At 35.2% G+C, this 26,406-nt stretch overlaps 1 protein-coding gene across 5 annotated transcripts; it reads left to right on the plus strand.

Annotated features, from left to right (window-relative positions):
• Positions 1-219: 219 nt before the first annotated feature.
• LOC143894624 (sphingomyelin phosphodiesterase) lies at positions 220-26,032 on the plus strand. 5 transcript variants are annotated; one of them, XM_077401058.1, is made up of 12 exons: positions 221-632; positions 14,645-14,748; positions 15,955-16,163; positions 18,005-18,301; positions 18,384-18,776; positions 19,165-19,337; positions 19,911-20,273; positions 20,361-20,553; positions 20,682-20,866; positions 21,099-21,284; positions 23,072-23,588; positions 24,178-26,032. In XM_077401058.1, exons 2-11 carry the CDS (start codon positions 14,673-14,675, stop codon positions 23,100-23,102), a joined length of 2,106 nt encoding a protein of 701 aa, XP_077257184.1. In that variant the 5' UTR covers positions 221-632; positions 14,645-14,672; the 3' UTR covers positions 23,103-23,588; positions 24,178-26,032. The 5 variants fall into 5 exon arrangements, with proteins under 5 accessions (XP_077257182.1, XP_077257184.1, XP_077257183.1 ...); XM_077401057.1 differs by having other exon boundaries at positions 23,516-23,588; XM_077401056.1 differs by having other exon boundaries at positions 220-455; positions 21,099-23,588.
• Positions 26,033-26,406: the final 374 nt, after the last annotated feature.

Genomic DNA, 26,406 nt, shown 5'->3' on the forward strand with positions numbered 1-26,406 from the left:
TATGCTTAAGACTCCAGGCTTTTAAAATATCTATATAAAGAAATTGATTTTTTTTAACCTAACAAAGTAGAATTCTCCCTTAAGAAAGCGTACAGGGATTTTCTCTTTAAACTCGTGCCGCGTCGGCTAATTGCCCGGTACGCGCCAACCAATTGTCGAACTCGTGTCGGACAGCTGGTGGGAATCACGTACGAGCGAGCGAGCGAGCGAGCGTACACAGCAACAATCAGTTCACACCGTACGCTCGGCGCGAAAGGCACGGCTGTGGTATGTGGTAGCGCGCGACACAAGTGACAGAAATTGCACGCGTGTGCATACGCGTGAGTGACTTTCGTCTCGTTTCCCCTTTTTTTTCTTTTCTTTTTTTTTATGATCCAGAAAACGCGACGAGAGAAACGGTCCAGGCGGAGTCGAACGATGTCGCGAGATTGATTCGACGAACCAACTATCAGCCGGTGCGCGCCTCGGTAGATTCTGTTAAGTTCAACGTCCTGTTCCCTTCCTATTTCTCTCCCTTTTCTTCTCTTTTCTTTCCTTTATGGTTAATTATCTAGACATACCCTGTAGGTGACATTTTATATCTCACAATTAACACTCACTCTGCATTTCGAAAATATCTTCGAAAGTACTTCGTAAGTATCTTATCTTTATGATAATGCAAGTATGCAACTCTTGTCATTTGGTACAGAATGTCAACATCTTATCAGCACAGGTCTTGTGGATAAATATTCTGTATTGTCCTATTGTTGTTTAAAAATTATTTTGAGATTTTAATTTATTTTTATAAAAATAAATTATAATTTAACATTATAATAAGGTATAAATCTGTATTAAAATATTGCTTTCTTTGTTGAAATTATTGTTTATCAAACTCCAGACGGACGATGATTGACATTTGCGCCAGATTAATCCACGGTTAATCAGAATCACGTGCTTGATAAATTGCTTTAAACATAATTTAATTATAGACTGGTTGTGAGGAAGATATTGTGTTGGAGCAGCGATGTTTATTTATAGTTCAGATAGTACTAACAATGAAAACCTAATTACAGTACGAAATATACGAATGTAATTCAACAATTTAGACAAAAGAATGAAGAGAACGCTTTGTGCCTTTCTTTTTTAGTTAAATAACCTCTCTAAAGTTAATTAAAGAAAAATAGTGGATGTGTACGCGCTGTTCTGTGTCTTGGAACTGTGACTTGATAAGCACTTCTTGTTTAACAACCTATCTGTCATACGAATATCTTAATTCAATATTACTCCCGTTGCACACTATTTATTTGCGTTTTGTCTTATGCATGATGAAGAAAAAATTATAATATAAATCATTAGGGAAAAATTCCACATGAATAATATAAAAAAAATAGGCCTGGCTTATTTAAACAGTTAATGTTTTGTTCCAATTTTTAATACGCCATTATGTTAGACATCAGACGATTAATATTTATAGTAAGATTATATAAACAGGTGGATCCATATTCATCTTCTTTTATACAATGCTATCAAACGATGATAAAGGCTACGGTCAACGTGACGCTACAAATGCTTTGGAGCGTTCTTCTTCTCCTTCTTTCTTCATTGAAAGAAAAGAAAAGAGGAATGCTTCGAAGCATTTGTAGCGTCACGTTGACCGTAGCCAAAGACAACTAAAAATGATAAAGATATATACTAACATAAGACAGGTGTCGTTAAATTATTTTATGTGTTAAAACATAAAGCACACCATTATTTCTATTATCTCTATTTTCATCATATCGTAAGATATATACAACGATAACATATGATCACCTGATCGCTTCTTTGTTAGCTTCTAATTGCCTCATACAGATAACCTTATCAAATAAAAGAAAAATTAAAATAGATTGATTTTATCTATGTAGTTGATAAAATTCTTAATTGCTATTTGAACAGATTGACCTTAGCATAATAGATCAAATACGGAGTACAAATCGAAACATATAGGTTTATCTATAGCAAGCAACATTCCAAATGAAAATGGGAGCAAGTAAATTTTTTTAGATAAAATTCCGAGTCGGAGTTAAAGCAGATCAATTTCTTTATCTATCTATTGAATAAAATTCCAAGTCGTAATATATTTAAGTTTCCGTGGATTGCAGATAAATAATGATAATTTTATGTAAGTAAATAAAAAGATACAGATAGCATCATGTATGTCACGATCTTTACGTAATTACGAGCGTCAATTGTCACGTTCATGTACGTACGTGACCTTATCTATATTGCACTAGATTAGCATTGACTGCATCCGCGATACATGCGGAATGTTCTCAAAAAGGATGCGTGTGAATATGCGAATAACATCGACACGTGTTAGTTACGAGAGTCATTCGGCAATTCTTCCATGCACGCTCACGAACAAGCTTCGTATTCAGACAGGCACGTTAAAAGCAGAAAGACAGAAAAAAAAAGTTTTTTATCGCAAACGAATTCTCTCACCGTAGATAGTGGAAAATAATAAATTGCCTCTGCCATATAATTTTGTTGCGGAATTTTTGCCGATCTCGTTAATAAAAATCAAATTGTCATTTAATTTGACCAAAAATATAAAGTACCTTTTTTCCGTACGTATAGTAAATAGTAATTTATTTCGCATTGGATTATAGCGTCTTTTAACGTTTCGTAATCATTTATCTATGGTAGGAATATGCAATATTGAAATTGGAGTCTTGGAGACATGAGGAAAAATACAATCGTATCTTTATCGTATGTATATACGTAAATACTGCATATTATTACCATCTCCCACGTGTAGTCTGGAATTTTAAATAGAGAAATTCAGGAATCAGGAAGCTCTATCTGGCCATTATATCGCATATGCGAAGTTTGCATACAAAAGAAACGGCTGTAGCATTTATAGATAAAAATCTATAACAAATTTTATTATTTTACTGTACGATTAGCGAAGGTAAAAAACTGTTGATAATTTGCAGCTGCATTATATTATACTTTTTTAGAGAGAGAGAGAGAGAGAGAGAGAGAGAGAGAGAGAGAGAGAGAGAGAGAGAGAGAGAGAGAGAGAGAGAGAATGAAATGAGTATATTAAATATATTAGATTTTTAGATATTTTATAATTAGACATTGGAGAAAGAGAGAACATAAAGGAATTATGTTATAGAAACAAAATTAACGATAGCGCTCTATTTACAGAAATCTTTATCTACACCGTTCAATTACGACATAACGAATGAGATCATTATTTATGTCTATCGCATATACGCTATGAAGATCATTGACGCAAGAATCACACATTTGCGAAATAATTTTTTTTTTCTACAATCGCGACATCACTTTGGAGAAATTGTTGACATTGCAGTTCATGAAGCAATTGATAAAATTGTTTATTTTAACTCTTCCGATGTAACGCGATCTACAGCATACGTTATGATCAGCTACTAATGAACAACTTTATAACAATAGCTCATTAACAAGTAATAATTATAAATCATTAATATAAATATATGATCGAAATATGCTAGCCACAGTTATAGATAAAGACACGGTACTCTCAGACACAAATAAAAATCAATTTCATACATCGGGGTTGATCCTTTCGAGATTTAGACAATTTTTATTCGCGTGATAGAATTCTTAAATAATTCGGCAAAAATAAAATAAATTAGATATAATATTAACAAATTATCATACTCCAACAACGAAGTAAATCTACCATTCAAATGACTCGACTGAATTTTAAGTATCACACGAGATGTGTGTATGTGTGTACTTGCTTAATAATTTCTGGGTATATATATAAAGCAATTCTGAGGGTCTCGCTTTTAAGTTACCGATGACGATGGCACTTAGTGACGTCACGTTGAGAGAGAGCGAGGAGTTTAAGTAGGTTACCCACGGACATGAGAGACGATTGGCTATTGGCCACGGAATATGGTCATGAACGAAACGTCGAATCGAGTTTGCTCGATGTCATACAACGAAAAAGAAGTCCCAGACTTATCGTCGGTTTATACCAATTTTTAGGTCACCCTCATCGCGCGCGCGAGACAGTCGTGTATTCACGAGGGATAACGCGAGCCTTGGCAGCTGCTCGGTGTAGCTTGCTGCATCGCTAACTTGTCGAATCCCAACTTTTCTTACTTCATCGAACTTTCGGCAAAAATGTTGTTTTTTAATATAATTAATAAAACAGATCAACTTTTATATTTATAAATTAAGTGATATGTTTTTTTATATCATGGACGATAAGAACAACTTTTATCACTGAATCGTGTTATTTATGGGTCGAGCTTTTCGTTCTTAGATCTTACTTTCCAAAGTGAAATATACATCTGACTGAGGGTCTGTCAGATGAAGATGTGATGAAAATAAGTGAGTCTTGTCAGACACTCGATAATAGTCGAGCATGAGGCAGGAAAAGACAACGCTCGCTCAACGTGATTTTACATTCAGGTCGCAGATGCTAAAAAAGTGGATACTCTTCAGGGAGATCTTAATCTCATGTTTCTCTTCATTTGTCAAGTTCGCGAAAGAGACATGTTTACATATATTTCCGGATTACGCAGCCTCCTCCTATAAATCATTACGCTTTCACTGGTGCTAATCGAAAGAGTACATTTCGTACAAAAATACTGACAAATCTACTTGAAATTTGTTTATTCATGTGATAAATGCAGATTCAATACAAATGAATATTCAGTATATAAGTTTCTTTATGTCACATAGCCGCCGAAAAGAAAACCATCTAACTTGCTGTAAAACAATATCAATTTATATCGTTGAGACAATATTTCAAACAAATAAATTCGAGGAATATTTATTTTAATCAATTAAGTGATATCAAACGCAAAATTCTCCTTCTCTCTCATTCGGCTGTCATCTACAGACATTAAATCGCGAAATTAAACTTTCGAAATTGAAAACGTTTAGACATGAATGAAACAGTCATTAAAAAGTTAAACACGCGTTGGTCAATCCCATGAATCTCGAGGTCGAGTGCAATCTGTTATTATAGCATGATCGCTGACGCGTCCAGTTTATTATTCTGTGAATACACGCACATACACAGACGTGAAACGTCTATTGTTCGCGGAGATGGTCGTCGACATTAGCGTTACGTAATTGTGAAAATCTGTGAAAAGTTCTCTCCGAACGCTCTTTAAAATATTTAAGACCGCGTAAAAAATGCTTCTTATGAACATATTCTTTTTCAGGATGCATAACGTTATTGTCGCAAATTATTTCCTGTTTTGAAAATGCCACTGTCTTTCGCAATTAAAACGCCAGTGAGTTTTATGTCTTACCACGTAAGCCACAGTAGAATGTTTATAAGCATATATATAATGATACAAAATAATACGAAAATAAATAAAAATATATTCTCATGGGTAGTGTGTTGAATTATGCACTTTATATTTTTCGTTATTATCTAGCTATTTATATTTAAATTTTATATTAAATATTTATTTTCTCACAAGTGTTTTAAAAAATTTTGATAGCATGCACCAATCACCAGTAATCACTAGTGTGTCACTGAAAAAAGTTATGTGTCGGTCACCAATCGATAATAATTATTAAATTATATATTTAATCAATAAAACATTAATAATTTTTTATTCGACTTAACTGTTATGTGAGCAATAAAATAATCCGTTTAATGGTAATACTCTTAAAATATAACGGATGTAATTAGCATTGCACACATCGTCATCGTAGTTGGATGTCAAGAAATTTAAAAAAAAAAAGAAACCACAAAGTAAGTACAGAAATAAAAATTAGAATTATATTTTGAAAATTGAAACACTTAGGAAATACGTCAAACGTACTCAGCAACAAACGATAAACCAAGATAGTTGTTAAGTGGTTTTCCTAAGTGTTTCAATTTTCAAGGGATAATTCTATTTTTCATTTCTGTGATTCTTTGTAATTTCTTGACATCTAACTATGATGACGATGTGCAATGCTAATTTCAGTAATTTCATCCGTTTTATTTTAAAATTATTATTGTTAGTTATTTACTGGCAAACCAACATTCCATATTTAATTCAATAAAACATTTAATATAATTTTGCAATCTTTTATTTATTTTTATTTTGTTATTTTATCTCTGCTGTATTTCTCTTAGGGAACAATATTCAAAGTTTAGTCTTGCAACTGGCATTTTTAAACGTCTAAAGATAATTTTAGAAATCTACTGCATATTCAAGAGAAACGATAACAACAGAATTAACATCATAATTACGAGAATTTTTACATCGATAAGATGTGCTAATGAGCATTGATAATGATAACAATGTTAAATAAAGCATGTGCAAAAATCGATGAAGAGATAATCTAGTTCAAGACCGCAGAAAATTCCACTTTCTGCGAATTACCTTTGTGAATGGTTTCGTACGATTTACAAGAGGAATATGAAAGAAAAGTGAAAGGTCGGGTGACGCTGCGATACTCGCTTTTACCGCCGGCACTTTTTGCCACTTGGAAGATGCAGCATTTTAATTATCCGCATACATATATCAAATTTTTTCCGCCGCGCTTGTTAAGTATCCACTAATTTTTGTAGCTCATATAATTTTGTCTACGACCGTATGTATGACGGATAAATGGGACGTAAATATGTAGAAAGTAAAGATTAATGTTGCTTTAATGTTTAATTTAAGAAAAAAGGGTTTTACGATCCCAGCAATGTGCTGGTTTATTTTCACTGTTCGACCATTCGCCTCTCATCGGTTGTAATTATCTTTTTTTCTGCCAGTTATAGTAATAAATCTCAGCTTAACCGCAATATGGCTTTATATATATTTCTATGTGCTTCTCTTTTACATAATAGCGTTCTGTGTTATGTATTATTCTTTAAGTTTGCTTAACACATATTTACAATTTGCAAGTTTGTAGAATATATATCTTCAAACGCTGTCTTTGTCAATTGAGAATTAAATGTCAATAATTGTTAACGATAATAAATTATCTGTTATATGTATAAACTTCGATATTCAGCGAAAAGTGAGGAAAACGTCGTATTGCGACTAATACAATGACATATTCAAATGAACAAAGCTGTGTTAAAAAAGAAATCGAAAAAATTCCATCGACTAAGGTCAACGGTGAGAAACGTTGTTAACTGCACAGGTGCTCATTTACTGTATTTATCGAGGAAGTGATCTCATTAACGATTGAATGCCTTGAATTGAACAGAAAATGATGCAAATGTTAACTGAACTGTAATGACGTTTCAATAAAATGCTAATACAGCATTTAATCTCTTAAAATTACTCTTATAGAAATAAAATATTTTTTTACTTATGCACAAAATGCCACTGTAGTTAAATTAATAATTTTATTTCTGTTGAAAGAATTTATGGTATTTAAATTTGATAAAAATGCATCTATTTATTAATATAACAAATATAAAAAATTTATTTATTTTTTGCTACTATGATATTCATATTACACGCACATATTTATGATGTACGTTATGATGTATTAATATGTATAATTATTAAAATATCGTTAGAAAGCCGGATGTGCGTTGAGAAAATTATTCGAACATCCGAGTTACGCTGCAGAAATATACTGTATGAGGGGAGCTCGTGTGGGAAGCTGTGAGTTCACGATGATTCAACGATTACCATGAACGATGTTGCGCGGATGTTTTTAAAATTAAGGGAAAGTTCGGCGAGAAGGAGGAGAAATGCATAATGTCGATCTGGCGCGCCTTTGTCTGTCCGACTAGTATGCACTGCATTCACTTCTTGGTATAGCTTTTCTCCGAAGTCGTAACATTGTTTTCTGTTTCTCAGCATTCTCCAATACGATGTTGTACCAAGGTCTTATTAATTCAGGTTCTCGTAAATTGCAAAAATTAATATCGCAAGAATGAATATCGCGCAACTGCACATTTTCTGCAAGAATCGCCAAGCCATAAAACTACGACTTGTTATCAAACAAACGAAGCATTTACATACTTATGATAAAAATTAAGTTACAATTATGTAAAACGAACATCCTGGCTATCCAAATATAAAACTCGCTTTTATTATTGTACTATAAAAGTATCAATAAAAATTCGGAAATTCACGAGCTTTTTAAAGATATACAAATAAATCGTTTGATCAGGTTTTGACAAAGAAATATCAAACTTATGTCTTCGATTAAATATCTTGAGCTAACTTGTATATAAACACCTTGCTATCATCGTAATAAATTGTAATAAATCATAATCTATACGTGGAAAAAAGTACCTGTCAGATATTTTCCCGTCGAGTCGCTCGAGAAACGTGACATTATCCGTTGTTAATTAAAATTTAGCGAGAAGCGTGTGCAAATCACCACGACAGCAGTCGACAGCAATGATCGAGCCAATGCGAATGCAATATGTTATTAAATGTATCTACACGCGTTTTCTAGCCGGAAGCATAGTTTCTCGCGTCCCGATAGACTCTCAATGTCTCTATTCGCGATCTTCCCTGCCATTCTTTCTTCGAAGCGCCGGTGGTTTCACCTCTTTTCTTCGAGTTCTGCATAGAAATTTCTCCCGTGGAGATTTTTTAGTGCATCGCGACGCTCTCGCACATTTTAAAACGAAAAGAATTCAAGCAAGAGAAAATTTTATCCGATCGAGTCGCAATTTAAAATAAGAAGTAGTTTCGAAAACCGAAAATATATTGATCAGACGATATTTTTTAATTAAAGAATGTTTAATTATATCTACGTTCACGATTCTCGGATACGCATGCACACGATCGATTCTGCATAAAATATAGATTGTTTTTTTCTGTTATAAATAAATCAGATGTATCCGTTTTATGTTGGATTTTTCGCGTGATACATTTCATTAAATCGCGTGTGTATCTTCCCAAACAGGAAACAACGTTCTGTATCTTTCCCGTTTGCGTGCGAAGAGATAGAGATTCTTCTACCTGTATTCTTTACATCGAGCGCGGAAGTAAACACGTTGACGAAAGTAAACACCGGCAACATCACTTCTCTCGGATGATATATTAATGCCGGCAGAAGTGTCGTAATTTTATCATCAATTTTTTAATTTTCTGTTTACAAGAAAGATAGCGTTTCGTTGATTCGTCTTTTGAGAAGTTTTGCATCGCACATTGTAAAAGGATTTTATAAATTATTACGATGAATTAAAAATGATGAAAATTAAGTGTAAAATTGTCTTTTCATTTGAAACTAAAAACAATTTTAGATAATCATGGTTTTTTTTTAGTTTTTTTCACATAACGTATATCTTGTTGGATAAAAATTCTTATTCGTGTAACGACTTAAAGGAATTTTCTACTCGACAATTATTGCTATCACTCCTCGGTTAAATGGCATTGATAAATTAACACACTTGGGTAACATTTGATAAAATATGTTCAAAGTAATTACGTTGTTGTTTGTAACAGACAATCATACAAAATAACAGACAGTTTTGAACATAAAAATGATACTGATTGATATAGAAATGAGTTAAAGAACAATATTATTTGTTAAGGTAGCAGAGACTGCCATTATCAAAGTATCAATTTTTTATATTATATATCTCTCACATATATATAAATATTTAGCACCGAAGAAAATGAAAATACCCGAAAATACAATTTAAACAAAAGATTCGAAATTTACTTAAAAATTCTCTGATGATTCGCATTATCAGTGACGAAAGTGAGTTGCTCATCACCGAAGTGTCTCACAAAACTAAAAAAAGAAGGCGACCTTGACAATGATGAAAGCCGGCCGCAACGCTTCCTGAACTTCCTCCGAGCGAATTACGGCTCTATAAAGACAGAAATTATGCGCCGGCAACGAGCTTAACCATCAATGACGAAAGTGGATCCCTAAATAACGTCATCGCGTCACAATGATTCGGAAAGTGAAAAAGCGAACGATCGGTGCGAAGAAGGAAACCAGTGCGCCCATTGAATCGGCCGAAGAAACTGGAACTTTGTAAATGGAAAATCACAAACCGCGCAATCGTCGTCCATCAACTGATGACGAAAGTAGATCACATTCGCGTCACTACCGTGTCACCGGAATATCTTCATTTCCTAGGGACAAATATTGGCGACCGCCGGAAATCGTAACTCTGTTAAAAAGTAAATGGTGCGCGATTTTATGCGCATAATTTATCGATTATTATATACGATTAATGACGAAAGCGGACTACAGCGGATATTTTGATTTGGAAAATGAAAGAGACGAATAATATGAATGAGCCGTTCTATAGATTTTTTGGAAGTATATTTCATGCGAAGTTTGAGTTTTTTAAAATAAAATTTAATAATGTTACATCTACCGCGTGCATGCATGAAAAGGTTTTCGCAATTAGTTTCTTTTATTTTACGTCTAACAAGTTAGATTTTTCAAAATTGTTTCTCTTTTATTCTCAGTTTTGCGAAAATTTGTCTCTGTTACAAGGCCATACATCCTAGAATTAAACCATTAAACCGATCCAATCTCATAATTCTATCTATATATCTATATCAATCTGTTAAAAACGCTGCTGAATCCTCAAAAGCATATCACAGTCGTCAGCTCCGGATCCGGATACGTTGCTCTCCGGTAAATTCCTTCGGTATTTCCCTGCACCAACTTTCATCCTCCGATCGAGGAGGAGAGCCTTCTCAACGGCATATGTGGCACAACGGCGTGGTTTCACGCGCTGTAAATTATCCGTGCGTGGCCATTTATGCCACGGCAATGTGCCTTCCTTCCCGAAACTCCGATCAAACACCAGTTTGCGTCGCTCACGAGGGGAAATCATGAGACTGTGTGTCCAGCGCGTTCGCGTGGTGACAGTGACTTTCGTTTGTCGTAATATTGAGCAAAGGGGAAGGTCGCATATCCGCGATCATTAACATGCGGGAAAAGATGCCGGAAGCGATGTGCGTATAAACGCGCTAATGCGCTAATCGCTAATCGCGCATGTCTATCTTCAGAAAGTATAATGCACTCGAATCGCCGGAAGCAGCGACAGAGGAAGCCGAAGCTCGCTTAGAAGTTTGAATAGTTTCTCAAGAAAGAGAAATTTCTTTTCAGTTTTAAGATGAAATCTTCCCACGATTCGCATTGTTAACATCGATTGCATACGTTAAAGTGTCAACACAATATACGATTAATCTTCCAAATTGTTCAAAAAGTTCTTTGTTTATTTCGTCAAACTTTAATATATATTCGTACATTTATATATATTTATATAGATATTTTTTAAAAATAATTTTACATAAGGAAGGCGTAAAAGCCTGTTGTATACATTATATGTATATGTAAAATGCCCGATCCGAGTATGGCTTGGTTCTTAAAGATCCACTCGCTTTTTTAAAAATTTCAAAATTTACACGGTTGATTATTTATGCCATAATAATATTTTTTTTCTTGTTTGAATGTAAATGTACAAGCTCGTACGGTATTTTGAATATTTTCAGAGAAAGGCGGTCAAAAAATTTTCTACTGGGTCTTTCTATCTGGGGTTTTCTATCTGGGTCGTATTTGGGGGTATATATCTCGCATCAATATATAAATAAGAACGATGTGACACAGCTACGGCTTTGGAGACGATCAAACCTCGACGGATCGTCGACGAGAGATTTCTTCGTCATCGCGTGCGCGATTAGAGCGATGGAATCTCGCTTATGTGGCAATGGGACAGGGTTTAAATTGATGATGTGCTGCGACACGATCCTGTTTTCTTATCTATGAAATCCGAGTACCGGAAGACACCGATATCGAATCGAAAGCATGCGTCTGATATCGCGATGCATCGGATTGATGTGTGCCATGTGATACGATGGTACGATAAGTGAAAACTGTAATACGATATACACCACGTAGACATATAGAATGCAAATTATTTTATATAATTTTTACTGCATGTTTTATCAGTCTAGCTTGTACGCTATACCCACACACTTACGTAAGTTTGTGCGCGACGAACTTAAGTGAGTCTTCTTTCGTTGGGCCCCACGGTGGGTCAAATAACGGTCAGCCGCGTATTCCACTTGGCTAGCCTATGCTCGCACCTCGATTAACTGCGCCGACTTGTAATTTTAGCGTCGACGAAAATTTCACGAACGATCCTCGCGAGGTATCCTTCGTCTCAGAAGAAGATCCTCGAAGGGAGAAAAATTCTTAATTTAGCATAGCCTTTTTCAATGATAATCAAAGATCAGATGTGTATATTTCTCTATCATGATATATCCTTTTAATAAATTTGCAATAAAATTCGCAATTAATATTTTAATTTGAAGAGTGTTAAGTCGGCGAAATTAAAAAGGACGTAGTCTTATAATATCTGCTTGAAAAAACTTGAAAGTCAAGGTTCATTCATTCAAAAATATATTGAACTACTTAAGCGACTGTTATTCTTGATATTTTTTTTTCTTTACTTTCATAGCTATTTTATCACACAGATGGAAAGGTTAATGATAAACAAAAAAATAGGTAGATAAACAAAATAAATAAAACAGAAAACAGGGTTATTTGGAAATGCAGCGCGCGCCGTTCGCCGTCCGCGGTTGCGTATGCAACTTTCGCCGAAACTGATCTCACTGACCCACTACAACCAACCGCCAATCCAGAGAATTGGAATAGGAGTTTACCGCGGGCTCCGTGAAACTTAATTGAAACTGTAAAGTAAACTACACAGCTTGAAATTATAAAGCAGCAAGACAATCTTGGCCCCACATTTCTGATTTTTTCACCGTAAAAGTAACGCAATTGAAAATTTTCTAGGAATTATTACTACAATATTATGTAAAGAAGATATATGATAGTATTTATTTACACGAACAACAATATGATGTTAATAATGACATAATATAGTTATTTTTAGACAATAAAATAATATATGTTATTTTCATGAGTGTCTTTTTCACAATACTTTATAATCAGGTTTCTAAAAGTCCTTAATCATGATTGTAACTATAATGTTTTATGTAACTAAATTTTATGAGAAATAACTTTATAATAAAACATTGCATAGAGAGAAGTACAGATGCTGTGGGCATTGAGCCAGCCGCAAGATATATCTCGCGCTCAAATGACACGTTTAGCCTTGGCATGCACGTGCAACGTCTATATACATACAACATATATAACTCATCCCGCGTAATTCATTATAAACGTCTCTATGTCGACTCCAACTCATTTCCGCTTCAGCTACTTCCAATGGATCGTAGTTCCGAATAATGAAAACAGTGATTCACAAAATCGCGTGACTCCGCCACAATAAATTGCTCGACAAAGCTCTCGGCGAATTACCCGTCATTTATCAAACTGCCTGGGCCCTATTTATCAATCGAGGCTTCGTGGGAAAAGTTTAAAATTAAATTAGTTTTATTGATGCCGTTATATCTTTTCTTGCCGTCTCTATTTGATGGGCATCACAATGGATATAGAACAGAAATGAATATAAAAATAGATGTAATTAGTTAAGTATTTATATTCATCTCTCTCTTTCTCCCTCTAATAATAACAACATTTATAAATGTAACAGCGGTGAAATGAAAAATCTTGCGGTCAATCAAACGGACTTGGATTTTTGCTGATCGAAATATCTCAATCATCTCCAGAAGAAACTTCCGTTACCAACATAGAATCCGCTAATACTGTAAACGAATTCTTACGGGAGAATCGAACGGGTTCCGTTAACTTCGGTGCGACGCGACGATGCTATACGCGTTCTGTCAATCCAAACGGGAATCATTATTATTTTCCACACATTCGAAGGACGCGTTCGTACCGCATCGCTGACCCACTTACAAGTAACAGTAACGGGCGTGACAAGGCCCCGCCGAGGCACACCGAAAAATTTCGTATGGTGTAACAGAGTACACGGTATAGATCTCGGATACGTGCATGCGGCGCGAAAATAAATTATTATAATTTGTTTCTTCATATACGTGTTTCTCGCACGTTGCTCGTCGTAGCGCGACAAAAGAAATTAAAAACGGCGGCACCTACGACCGTGAAAACGTCGCGTGGGTTTCCATCGCGAGATTTCCTCGATCGCGTCGCGCAACGACGTGATTTTCGACGCTTCGTTTACCGCCGAGGAAAGTGCAAGTTACGCTCTGCCGAATGCAAATTCTTTTCCCAGTAATTGCGCGCATCTTTCGCGAATACCCTCGCCGGACGATTAATTGTAGTTTTATTCAACGAACGGGTAGCGGTGGACGCATAACGTATAAGTATAACTACAGGTGTGGTTTTCCAGCAAAATTGCCTGGAAATTTATGATTGAGTCTATTTTCCCTGAGTATTTGGATGCACACTGATACCGATACCAATCAAAGCAAAGATTCCGCGACATTTTTATAATCCGTAATTTTTCTACTCTTATTAATATTAAATGTTCTCAAATTAATTATATTATCACGATGATAAAGAACAGTATATCATATTTTTATACATTTTATATGTGACATTTTCGAATTATTAATTTTAAAATTATATATGCGTTTAAATCTTAAATTTGTACTTACTATGTTGTTGATAAATGTATAAAAATAGATTTCTTTCATATTTTATTATCTTATTTTTATTAATTCTATTTGGTTCGTATATGCACGTAATTATATTTTCTTAAATAATTAACACATGTGTTAATTATTTAAATATATTGATTTTTTATTGTACTTCTATATTTTATACTTTTTTATGATTGCAGGTAACAATACCAAAGAATACAAAATAGCATGCCAATTCAAGGCAGAATATCAAGTCGCATCTTTCTATTGTGCGTTTTCCTGAGTTCGACATGGATTGTTGTTGGTACGTGGCACGCCAAAAAAAGTTTTATTGAATAAAAAGTATGTCTGGCTATCTTTCTTTATGTATGAAATATTTTTAACAATAGAATTGTCTCATAAAAGCATTAAATTGAAACTTATTCATGCATATTGAATAATCTGGATACCGAGATAAGAAACGCCAAACAACTTACGTAACAAAAGCAGACAATAACAATAGAAAATATGTTAACATTACCGCTTATATGTATAATTAGAAGATTAGAATGAGATGGACCGAACTTTACGGCGGTGCAAATTTTATGACGGATGATATACGACGATTGGCGATTTAAGTCGAAAAATAGAGCGCGATTCATCGAGCGCAACCTCGTAACCTCTTTTTACCAAGAAAGTATTTAGTATTTGCATGCAATTCGATCGATTATGTCTACGGGAAATTATGTGACTTCCCTTGAACAACGGGTTACAGACTATTCCGAGCGTAACGGAGAAATTGCACGTTTTCGAAGCAAGATGCATCGTGCCTTTCGTGCTTTATGGGAAAGATCGACACACTTTATCCAAACAATTCTGCAAGATCACAAATGATCGATCGCGATTAATCGCACCGTGAAAAATGGACATTTCCTTCCGCATGAAACGGTCCGATGAATCGCACCACGCGATTGCCCATTTATTTTTATACGCCCGCTAGAAAGTTTATATAATGTTGCTCGAATGACGGAGAAAAGACTCTCGTCTTTTTTATATCAATCATTACACCAATTTCACTTCAGTCTGAAATCCATAATTTATAATTTGCCAAATTTTTAATTCTCTATGCCAGTCTGTGCCGCAGAACTCACTGTATTAATGCTTTCGGAGATTTCTCCAATATATAAATACAGAGTTTATATACTAGTTTATAGCTGTAGCTAATATATTAATCATGTATTATCTAAGAAAGAGAATTCAATTTCCGGTCGCATCCAAGCAAACTTGTAATTATTCGCATAACAAAGCTCGTTTCAGCTGCTAACAGGTAGTTACATTTCCGGCCGGTTTTTGCGCAACGCTCATACTCTTTGTGAAATTGTAAAATTAACTTCGCGAGTGTCAAGTTACGCAATCCGTACAAATGATCCGCCGAAAATGACGGACCGTCGCCGACTGTCTGACTGCGAACGCAAGCGGTCGTTTGCACGTTTTAATTAAAGAACCGTTTCTTTCTGCTGGCTTTTCGCAGGAAATCCCATTTGGTACAGGACGAAACGGGAAGCGGAGATAGCGTCGACCAACTGGACAGCACTCGCCGACGAATGGATCGCGGCGAAGGCCAGGGCCGCCGAAAGAATGGACGTCGCTCTGCTACCGTTCAATCACAGATTCCGGGAATTACCGCCTACGGCGGAGACCTTCGTCGTTAACGGCACGAGCGCGGAACAATTGGGACGGGTAAGAGAATTTCTTTCATTCGCGTTTGCACACAGCCGAGTCGCGAACAAGATTGCATCTGTGTAGTTCAACCGGAAATTTGGCGTTGTCACTGTCGATTGCGCAAGATCCTTATACCTTCGTTATCAATCGGAAACTTTCTCTGGCAAACGGTAAGCGCTACGAGAATTGTTTACTTTTTTCAGGTGAAAATTGGCTAAGAATTTATGTTAATAATATCTCATTGGCTTCGCGTTACAACATCGCAGACATTCTATCGTAAACTTTTGAAAGAAACAAATTCTAACGATATTGTTGCGATCATTTGTAACTTATATTCTTTGCTCATAAACTTATAATATTTTTATAATTTTTATATAAAATAAAATTTATAAATATTATGAATTTATAAACTTTATAAATTATTTATAACTTATAAAGATTTATTTTGAAATTTTGCTAATCCATATGATTTATCATATAAAAAATACTGGTTTCTTTTTTATACGACAAATATACTAATATAACATATGCTAATTTTTTTTTATATCATTCCACTGTGATTCTTTTTGTTATAAAAATTTTAAAGAATCAAGAAAAAGTGATGACAGCGGTTGAACACCCCGTACACATTGTATCTCTGCTACAAACATTGCATAAGCTTAATGATTAGTATCAACGATGCGACTTACACCGTTCAATCTGTTTCTATTTCGCGTGACAGTAATTTAACGTTGGGAATAATCAGACCGTTATAAACGCACTCGATTATAGGTATTATAATATTATAGGAAAATTAGCATCTGTGTGTGTCGTCGTACCGTCGATTCGAGCTTGTTGTAATTTCACATAAAAACCTATGAAATGTATTGTTTCATGAAATTATTATGAAATGCACGAATAAAATCGGAAAAATTGATGCGACATCGATGAGACGTAACGCAATCGTGAAACGAAAATAAGACTAAGTATAAAAAGAAGAATCTCTATACGTTCGTTCACGATCGCTCCGCTTTTATAACGATCGAGGAACGGGGAAATTGGTTTGATCGATATATAGTATTTTCACTTTTGCGTCCATCTTAATCGATCACGTGCGCATTTCTGATACATGAAATTAACGTAGAAAAGTATTTATAACGTGTCGATGATGTATCATGTAATTCAACGCATCAAGAATTTCATCGTGAATCTTTTAGATCAGTGATTGAAACAGTGAGTGGGCTACATTGGATGGACTAATTCATTAAAAAAAAAAAATATTGCAAATACAAAAATCTCGCAGTTTACCCTGCAAAATCGGAGATTATCGTTTGCGTTCTTGCGATTGCGTTTGGTCTCGCCTTCTCTTTAGTCTCTTTTTTCCTTTTTCTTATCTCTCTCCTCGCCCGACATCCGACGGGAGACGCGACGATGTCACCGCGACTCTCACTTTCAGTGCCAAAATACTTTCACCAAGGCGATCACGGACAAACACCGTGGCAATAGCAAGTATGTATCTTCTGTCTTTCCTATTCGTGTGTTTTACACGCAAACAGTGCGTAATACAGCGTCAATGACTTTCGTCCGCGAAAGTCGTGCGCGATCATCGATACTATTCGTCACCGCTTGCGTAAAAGAAAACGCCGGTGGGCACATCCGCAGAGCGCGCAGAGCGCGCAGAGCTCCCTTCGATTTCGGAAGAGATGCATGCTCGATTATCTCGAGATCGCATAGCGGAAAGAAAGTCACGCGATCGAAGGCGTCGCGGGAAGCGACTGTTCCAATTCACTTTGATCCGTCTCTCACGTTATAAAACGATGCGACAGGGTGGATGCCCGTTGATTAAATTTTCAGTTCGTATTCCGTACATGTGATTGCAGTTAAATTACTCGCGGATGCTGTGGGACATGGAAACGGTCCAGCCGAGCGGGCATCTATCTGGATTCGTGGACAAAGCTCTCAAGCTGCTAGACCTGAGGCAGGTGATGATGGAAGTTGAGACATCCGTCATGTCTAAAGTTTCTTGCACCGCTTGCAAAGTCGGCGCTGGTTTGCTGCAGCATTACATTAAGACCGGCAAGAGCGACGAGGAGATCATGGCTAGCATTTATCAATTCTGCGTGTCGCTCAACATACAAAGCCCCCGAGTTTGTCACGGAGTCACCATGCTGTTTGGGGTAAAGCCTGAATGTATATTCAACCGGCAAAATATTTTTATTAATTAACGAAGTATTTAAAACTAACAAATCTACGTCGTAGGGAGAGGTGATTTATGTGCTGAAACAGGTGAACATGGGTCCAGCGCAGATCTGCAGCTTCGTAATCGGCGATGCGTGCGAAGACGAGTTCAATCCACTGCACGAATGGGAGGTGGCCTTCCCACCGGTCAAGAAACCGCCGATCAAGCCGCCGATCCCTCCGCAGGAAGGCGCGCCAACGTTCAAGGTCCTGCATATATCTGACACGCACTACGATCCGTACTATCAGGAGGGTGCGAACGCCGAGTGCAACGAGCCGCTCTGCTGTCGGCTGACGAATGGCGCTCCGTTGACCGCGTCGGCCGCGGCTGGAAGATGGGGCGACTACAGAAAATGCGATACGCCCAAGAGAACGATCGACCATATGCTCAAGCACATCGCCGACACACATTCAGTGAGCAGCACGAACGATTAAACCCGTCGTCGCGCGACACTTAGATGACGACGATGAGGAGGGGGAGACGCTCATTCCGGAGCAAATCTCGTGCCGCTCGAAAAACATTTTTAGCAAATATGACCGATAAACAATAGGGAAATAGTTGATTTACTGATTATGACATAGTCTCTCTTAACTTCGTTAATTTTCAAGTTAATTCATTAATAATATATAATTCCTTCCTGCGCGCAAGAGAAGTTTTTTAGTTTTAATTATCTCCGGACATTGCTTTACAAATTTTTCGATTCTTTGATTGTTTGACTTTTTTCATTCTATATTAGGCGAACGGAATAATTAGGAGAAAATTAGGAGAAAATTTCTCTTTAGCGTTGAAAATATTTTCCAGGACATCGATTATATTTTGTGGACGGGAGATCTGCCGCCTCACGACGTGTGGAATCAAACGAGAGAAGAAAATCTAAAAGTCTTGCGTGACACGGTCGCGCAGATGGTGGAGATGTTTCCAGGAATACCGATATTTCCGGCGTTAGGAAATCACGAGAGCGCACCGGTCAATAGGTACATCCGCCACATGAATACAAACTCGCGTACTTTCACTTTTCTAGAAAATATCACCTCAGGTTACGATTAATTTGTGATATATATATCCAGATCTCACTCACAGACATAGCAGAGTGTTTTCTCTTAAGAGATTCTATCATATGGAGCAGATTTTAGTTTAAAAGAAGAAAGTTGACGCACGTAAAATAGGACGCGAGAGAAAGGAAAGGGGAAAATAACTGAGCTGTCGTTAAATATTTCCTACTTGGCAATTAAATTAGTATTTTAAAACTAATTAGAGTTTTTTAATTTAAAATTACTTTAAAAGATTTTAAAGTGTTTGCTTGAAAGGACTCCACAAGAAGTAGAAAGCATTCGATAATGGATTAACGCGATGTATAAAGACTTCTGTTATCTCATATTATTATCTCTATATTAATAACAGAAATAAATCCTTTTTTTAATATAAAATGTAGATAAAATGTATTTCGGTGAAAAGGAGAGGATCACGAATTTTAGACGTATTTTACACATGTTTAGATTTCTGAAATGATTCTACTGGGACTCAGTATCTATTTCCGTTCTTTTTAGCTTCCCACCTCCTTTCGTGCCTGAAGAGAATAGTATCTCGTGGTTGTACGACGAACTCGATAAACAGTGGCGACTTTGGCTACCGGCCGGTGTATCCCATACTGTACGTCGTGGCGCTTTCTATTCGGTCTTGGTTCGACCGGGTTTCAGGATTCTATCTGTTAACATGAATTATTGTAATAACAAAAATTGGTGGCTACTGATCAACAGCACGGATCCGGTCAGCGAACTGCAGTGGCTCGTGTACGAGCTGCAGGGCGCGGAGATCAACGGTGAAAAGGTGCACATAATCGGGCATATACCTCCGGGACATTCAGATTGTCTCAAAGTGTGGTCGAGAAATTACTATCACATAATCAACCGGTTCGTATATACTTGATCGTTTATAAATCGCTATCGAGCTCCATATGGTATTTGAATGACAAATGTTCTCCTTCCGCCTTTACCTAGCTATGAATCAACTATCACGGCACAATTCTTCGGGCACACGCATTACGACGAGTTTCAATTATTCTATGATACATCAGACCTTGGTAGAGCGGTTAGCATCGCCTATGTTGGTCCTTCGGTCTCGCCATATTATGATCTCAATCCCGGCTACAGGATATATTACATTGATGGAGATCACGCCAAGACTACAAGAGTAAGTATAATAACGCTATTAATATACTTTCTCATGAGCATAATTAGCAGGATCTAGCGATCCAGCAACACTGTACGCTCGTGTCTTAAGCGTTATTTATCATTTTCTAACTGACGCACGGATTCCAGATGGTCGTCGATCACGAGAGCTGGGTCATGAATCTCAAGGAAGCGAATCTTTATGATTACCCGATCTGGCATAAGTTGTACAGCGCGCGGCAAGCCTACCAAATGGCGTCACTCTTGCCGAGGGACTGGGACTCGCTAATCGACAAGATGACTAACGAGCCAGCCCTCTTTGATCTCTATTACAAGTAAGCCTGCTCGCATTATACGATGACTAATACCATAATTTCTTAAAAGAAAATAATCGGAAATATTGTAATATAATAATATATGGTCCATTACTTAAATCGATCGGATTTAACTGAATAAAGATATGTATGAACGAAGATGCTTCAGGGCACTTCAGAAAGGAAACCTAAGGTTCGAGGTTTATAATCCTTCTTGAGAAAAGTAACATATATTTGCCTTTGTTCTTTGCAGACATTATTACAAAAACTCTCCAGTGCGACCGGCATGTAATGACGAGTGTCGCAAGAGATTGCTCTGCGATCTGCGCAGCGGAAGAAGCCACGACCGAAAGGCATTATGCCAGAGTTTGGAAGCGAGAATCGACGATGAAACGAGAACAGGCTGGCGTGCATGGATCTACAAGGGGCTCGCACTATCGTACGTAAAGGATTTCTGGCTTGAAATGTATTCCGGCAACGTTATGACTAACAAAGTCGGTTTAATCAACTCTCCGAATAAATATGTAGCGAATAATTCGCAAACTGATCCGCAGTTGACTCTTTCTTAATTTTCAAAAATCTGATCTTTCTCTTACTTATAAAAAAGAAGAACTTATCTCAAACTGTGTAGTAGGTTTTTAACGATATGCTGAAAGTCTGCTTTTTCTGTTTCACACGCATTTTTCACACTAGTAAAACTTGTGCAACTTTGCGATAGCTTTAAACGGACTTGTAAAACAATAACTAAGAAGTTGAAGAACTGTGCAATGATTTATGGTAAGGTGAAGGTCTTTATCTAACTGAATCTAATGACATTGAAATTTCACATTAAAATTAATAATAGATTAATAAAAGATTAATAGTAAGAAGTCGTTTAACAGTCGTATGTTGTAAATACTGATACAAATAACCTAGCTTGGTTGCAATTGTGCGACGTTATGTTAACGAAATGCGAAGAAATATTAACAATATTTACATAATAATATTATGACAATAAATTGCTAGACTGATTAATTGATATCAATTAAGCGTATCGATATCCGTGTCACTTACAAGGAACATGTCACTGTCTGAAATCGATTTGATTCTCCTTGAAATAAATGTTAAGCATAAATTTAACATACACGTATTATTTATACATGCCCATTTTGAGGAAAAAGGTAAAACAACCCTTCAAAAGCCCCTTTCAAAGCTGACGCTTATATGCGATTATCATGATATATAAAAAAAATATATGCTTATAGCTTTTTATGTACTTTACAACTGTATATTTTCCAAAAAATCTAATGTTTTTCAATTTTTTAACTTTTTATTCATTCTCAAACATTCAATTTTGTAGAATATGTATTAATAATAATAAAATAATAATAAATGAATAATAATTTTTTATTTTTATATGTACAAGAAATATAATTTCAGCAAAATAAGAATAAAAATGGGAACACTTTAAAAAATATTAGATTTTAGAAAAAACTAAATACATGGTTATAAAGTACGTAAAAAACCATAAAAGTTTTGTGACACATTTTTTCACGTATCTTACTATTTCAATGATAATTGATTATAATAAAATATAAGTATTAACTTTAGGGGATTTTATTTCATCTTGTAAAACTCAAAATAAACATGTTTAAAAAATACGTGTCTCTTAGATTTTTGCGTATAATTCACTTTATAGAGAATCAAAGGATCAAAGAGATTCGAAGAATTAAGTTTCAGACAGTTGACATGCCCCTTGTTATTATAGATATAATCAATTTTTTTATATACACATAGCAAACCTGATATTTTCTTATCTACATTAGCTACGTTTTTCAATATTATTTTAGTGTAATTTGTTAAAAAAGACTTCTTTTCCGCTTATTAATTAATGTAACACGTAAAAAACTGTAGTAAGAGACGATAGATTTTAACATGACAAAGAGACATTCGCTCAATAATGTATTTAGCAAATAGGTTTAAGTTTCGCTCAAAGAACTTAAAGAGCCTAACAAATAAATGTCGACCAACTGCATTTAGTAGCACCGAGATTGCTAATATTGCTTTACCTAAAATGCATGTATGTGAAATAAGTGTACATGTATCGCACTTGAAAGAGTTTTTGACAATTGATTAGACATATGAATCATCGTGTAACATTTGCATGAAAGATTGAAAACATTAATTTCTTTAACCGAGAAGCATGACGGTAAAGGAAAATATTCAATATTTTTTCATATGTTTCAGAAGTTTCTTCGCAAAACATGTCGCGTCGTAATTCAAAATAACTGCATTTTTATAATGCAAGCTCCTTCGAGTGTCGACCATATAAAAAATAAAAAGAAACAACAAAATTTCTGTTACGAATTATATATATGAGATATTATGTAATTTTAATTGCGTGCCTTGTTGACTGAAACGTTATAAATATATTTTTCCTTAACATGGCAATTTTTCCAATAAAACAAACATATATAAAAACGGTGTTGGGATTACCCGATCTAGATGTAGATATATATCTTTTAACCATTTGAATTAATTTCAGCATCGCTCAGAATCGCGCGTAATATTAATGAACAAGTTTCACAACAAAAATGCTTTTCTTAGGAGCACTTAATCTGATAAGCGCACCGCGGCATTCGAGCTAGCTTTGTCCTGAAAAAGTCAATTAATTAATTTGTACATATCTAGAAATACAGTAATCTTGTTTGGTGGCGGAGAGTAACAACCGATGACATTTCTGTCTTCTACACTGCGCATTATAGTAAGTAGTACAAGTGTATATAAATTATAAATTATAAATCATACTCATAAGTAATACCAGCCGCATAATTTCCGAGGCAGTAATTGTTTAAGCCATGAAAAATTATGCTGTAGCTTTTTCAACATTTCTGATCTATTTAATATTGAATTGAATGATTTAACAAATTACTTCCGCGTGTAAATGAACTTTACTAATTTCAGTAATTACTCCGAATAGCCAGATATTTATCGAGAACAGATTTTGAAAGTGTCCGCCAAAAATTTTGTCGATAAGGTCAGCAGAAATATGACAGAATTAGATTTCTGTTGGCATTTTATCGACAAAATTTATAACAGACACTGTCTCATCCCGCATAAGAATACTAAATTAAAAAATTTTAAAGTTTGATTTTTGCATTCTAAAAAACTTATATCCAAGGATAATTTTATTGCATGCAATAAGAGCTGTGTCATTAATTTTTACTCGTTCGAAAAAGATAACTCGAGGTTTCTTATTAATGCGCGAGAAATGATCTATTCCCCTTATATGTTTATCAAATTTGGCAGCTAAAGTGACAAATGTATAAATGTCATCGAAACTTTTTTTACAGAATGTCCGTGGTTATGGCCATCCCCAGGTTCGCTTACAATTTACCAAAGTACGTCTTAGGACTGGGTTAGAACAAGGAAACGGACGCCAAGTGCAAATGTATGACTCAACTTGTGATGTTAAATTATTAAAAATATTCAGGATGTCCTCGTCGCGTTCAAAACGCGAGTTTCGACGCACCGTTGACAATTATATCCGTCGAAATTGAATACCGCGTTCGATTCGCAATCATTTTGCAGGATCTAACACATTAATCCTTCAATCTCGAAAGAAACTCCAGAAGAAAACAAACAAATTAAAATAGTACAATCAAATAACAATATTATAAGATAAATTTTTACATTTTTATGAAAAGAACTGATCAATTTTACGAACCGAATTGAAAAATTGACCTATTGGCTGTTATCTTTTAATAAAATAGGTGCGCAAAAAAGATTTAAGGAAATGCAAACCAAGGAAATATAATATTTCATGATACTTATGATATTTAATGAAGGTCGGAAATTTTTTCTCATTTGGAGAAACACGATTCAATCTAATATTAAAATACATCGACACAATTTCAATTTGTAATGTGCAAAATGCGCGAGAAAGTATTTTACGTGAATCGTCGCGTTTTATCTATTCAGGAATGAGGATAATTATCGATTTCGTCGACAAATCTGGGTTCAATAAAATTACACCGTTTTCAAGCTGTTCCGAATCCTCTAATGAGCTTTGTGTAACATATACGTATGTAAATATATGCAAATCTTATGATTGCGCAGATCAGTTTTCTCTCTCGGTACTCGTTATAGTTGACAAATGGCTAATTAGTTTATCAAACGCACATGATATCATCCCATTTACACGCATCAGTCAGATTGACTTCGGACAAACACCGATTAGCACAACCGGCGATTAGTTCGGCACAATTATTAATTTTCGCTTATAGCAAAATTGTTGATTACGAATCACATGATTCATTGTTTCTAATCCTTCTTAATTGTCATACAACAACAAAATTAATAATTCTATTCACTTTAGTAAGATGTTATACTTATGTATTGCTTAACGAGTTATGTGATCGTCGACTAATGTGCATTTCTATCATAATGCAGATTAAACTTTAATCTGTAACTGTTTATCTTTTTCTAATTTTTGAAACTAGAAAAAAAAATAAAAAGTAAATTAAATCGAGATTAAAATTAATCTGCATTCGTAGAAAAATGGACATAAGTCGCGACTGGAATTCGATCGAAGACGCTTTTAGTAATCAAATCTCACGTTTACCGCTGCAATATACTTTATGTTTATACAGATAACACTGTGTACGATGCTTATACGTAAGAAATTAATCGCGGCCGCATTCGATCGCTAAACGTGCGGGGTATGATTGCGCGGACCTCGTAATATATCCATGATTCGGAAACATTCAGAATGAACATGAACGCGAGAATTTTTACAAATCAAAACGCGCGAATGCTCTCAGTGTTCCTAATATTTTGATTGATCTGTGACCTAGTCCAGATAATGTGCGTCGACCATTTCGTTCGTTAGTATAGTATTAAGTATCGTGCGTTATCGAAATAGAGAAAATAGACTAACAAAAGGATGCTGGATTAAGTCATTTTTAAACTCAAGCAATCACAATTTATCGACGGAGATATAAACAGAGAGTGTTAATAGAGAAAAATGATTTTCATCTTAATAAACGTTCTGCGAAATGAAACAAAAACGTAAATGATAATATCCTGGATTGCAGAGAAATTACACGACGAATTTATTGTATGTAAAGGAAAAGTTTTTTATTTATTCACAAATGGTTGTGTTTTCGCTGACACGTTGTTGTTATGTATTAAATATATTTTGATATACCCCAGCCTTTTTTATTCCGTTTCACTCTCTTCCTCGATAATTTTTTCGAAATTAAAATCTTTAATTGAAAACCCAATTCTTTCCTACATATCGAATACATATAGCCTCTGACTCATATTTATAATTTCTTAACGAAAATCTTATGTATTTTATAAACCTTTATATATACATTTTAAATTAATTTTGAATGGAAACGAGAAAATACTATATAATAATGATAAAAGAGATAAACGAAAAAAATCTGATACGTTACTCGGGTACTGGATACATCGTCTAGTTTCGTGTTTCGTCCTAAGTACGCGACTAAACGGAACGCAACTTGAACTTGAAAAACTTCTTGCAAAAATTATTTTTTGTTATATTTTCTAATTCT

This window comes from Temnothorax americanus, unplaced genomic scaffold (assembly GCF_048541705.1).
Source record: "Temnothorax americanus isolate GAGA-0224 unplaced genomic scaffold, ASM4854170v1 Scaffold14, whole genome shotgun sequence".
NCBI classification, from domain to species: domain Eukaryota; kingdom Metazoa; phylum Arthropoda; class Insecta; order Hymenoptera; family Formicidae; genus Temnothorax; species Temnothorax americanus.

Bases quoted from the DNA above. Each gene is read 5' to 3' on its own strand.
- LOC143894624 (XM_077401059.1), top strand. From the start codon at position 15,153: ATGTCTACGGGAAATTATGTGACTTCCCTTGAACAACGGGTTACAGAC. The intron at 19,338-19,910 runs GTACATCCGCCA...CGTTCTTTTTAG, and splicing joins GAGAGCGCACCGGTCAATAG to CTTCCCACCTCCTTTCGTGC. The intron at 20,274-20,360 runs GTTCGTATATAC...GCCTTTACCTAG, and splicing joins TACTATCACATAATCAACCG to CTATGAATCAACTATCACGG.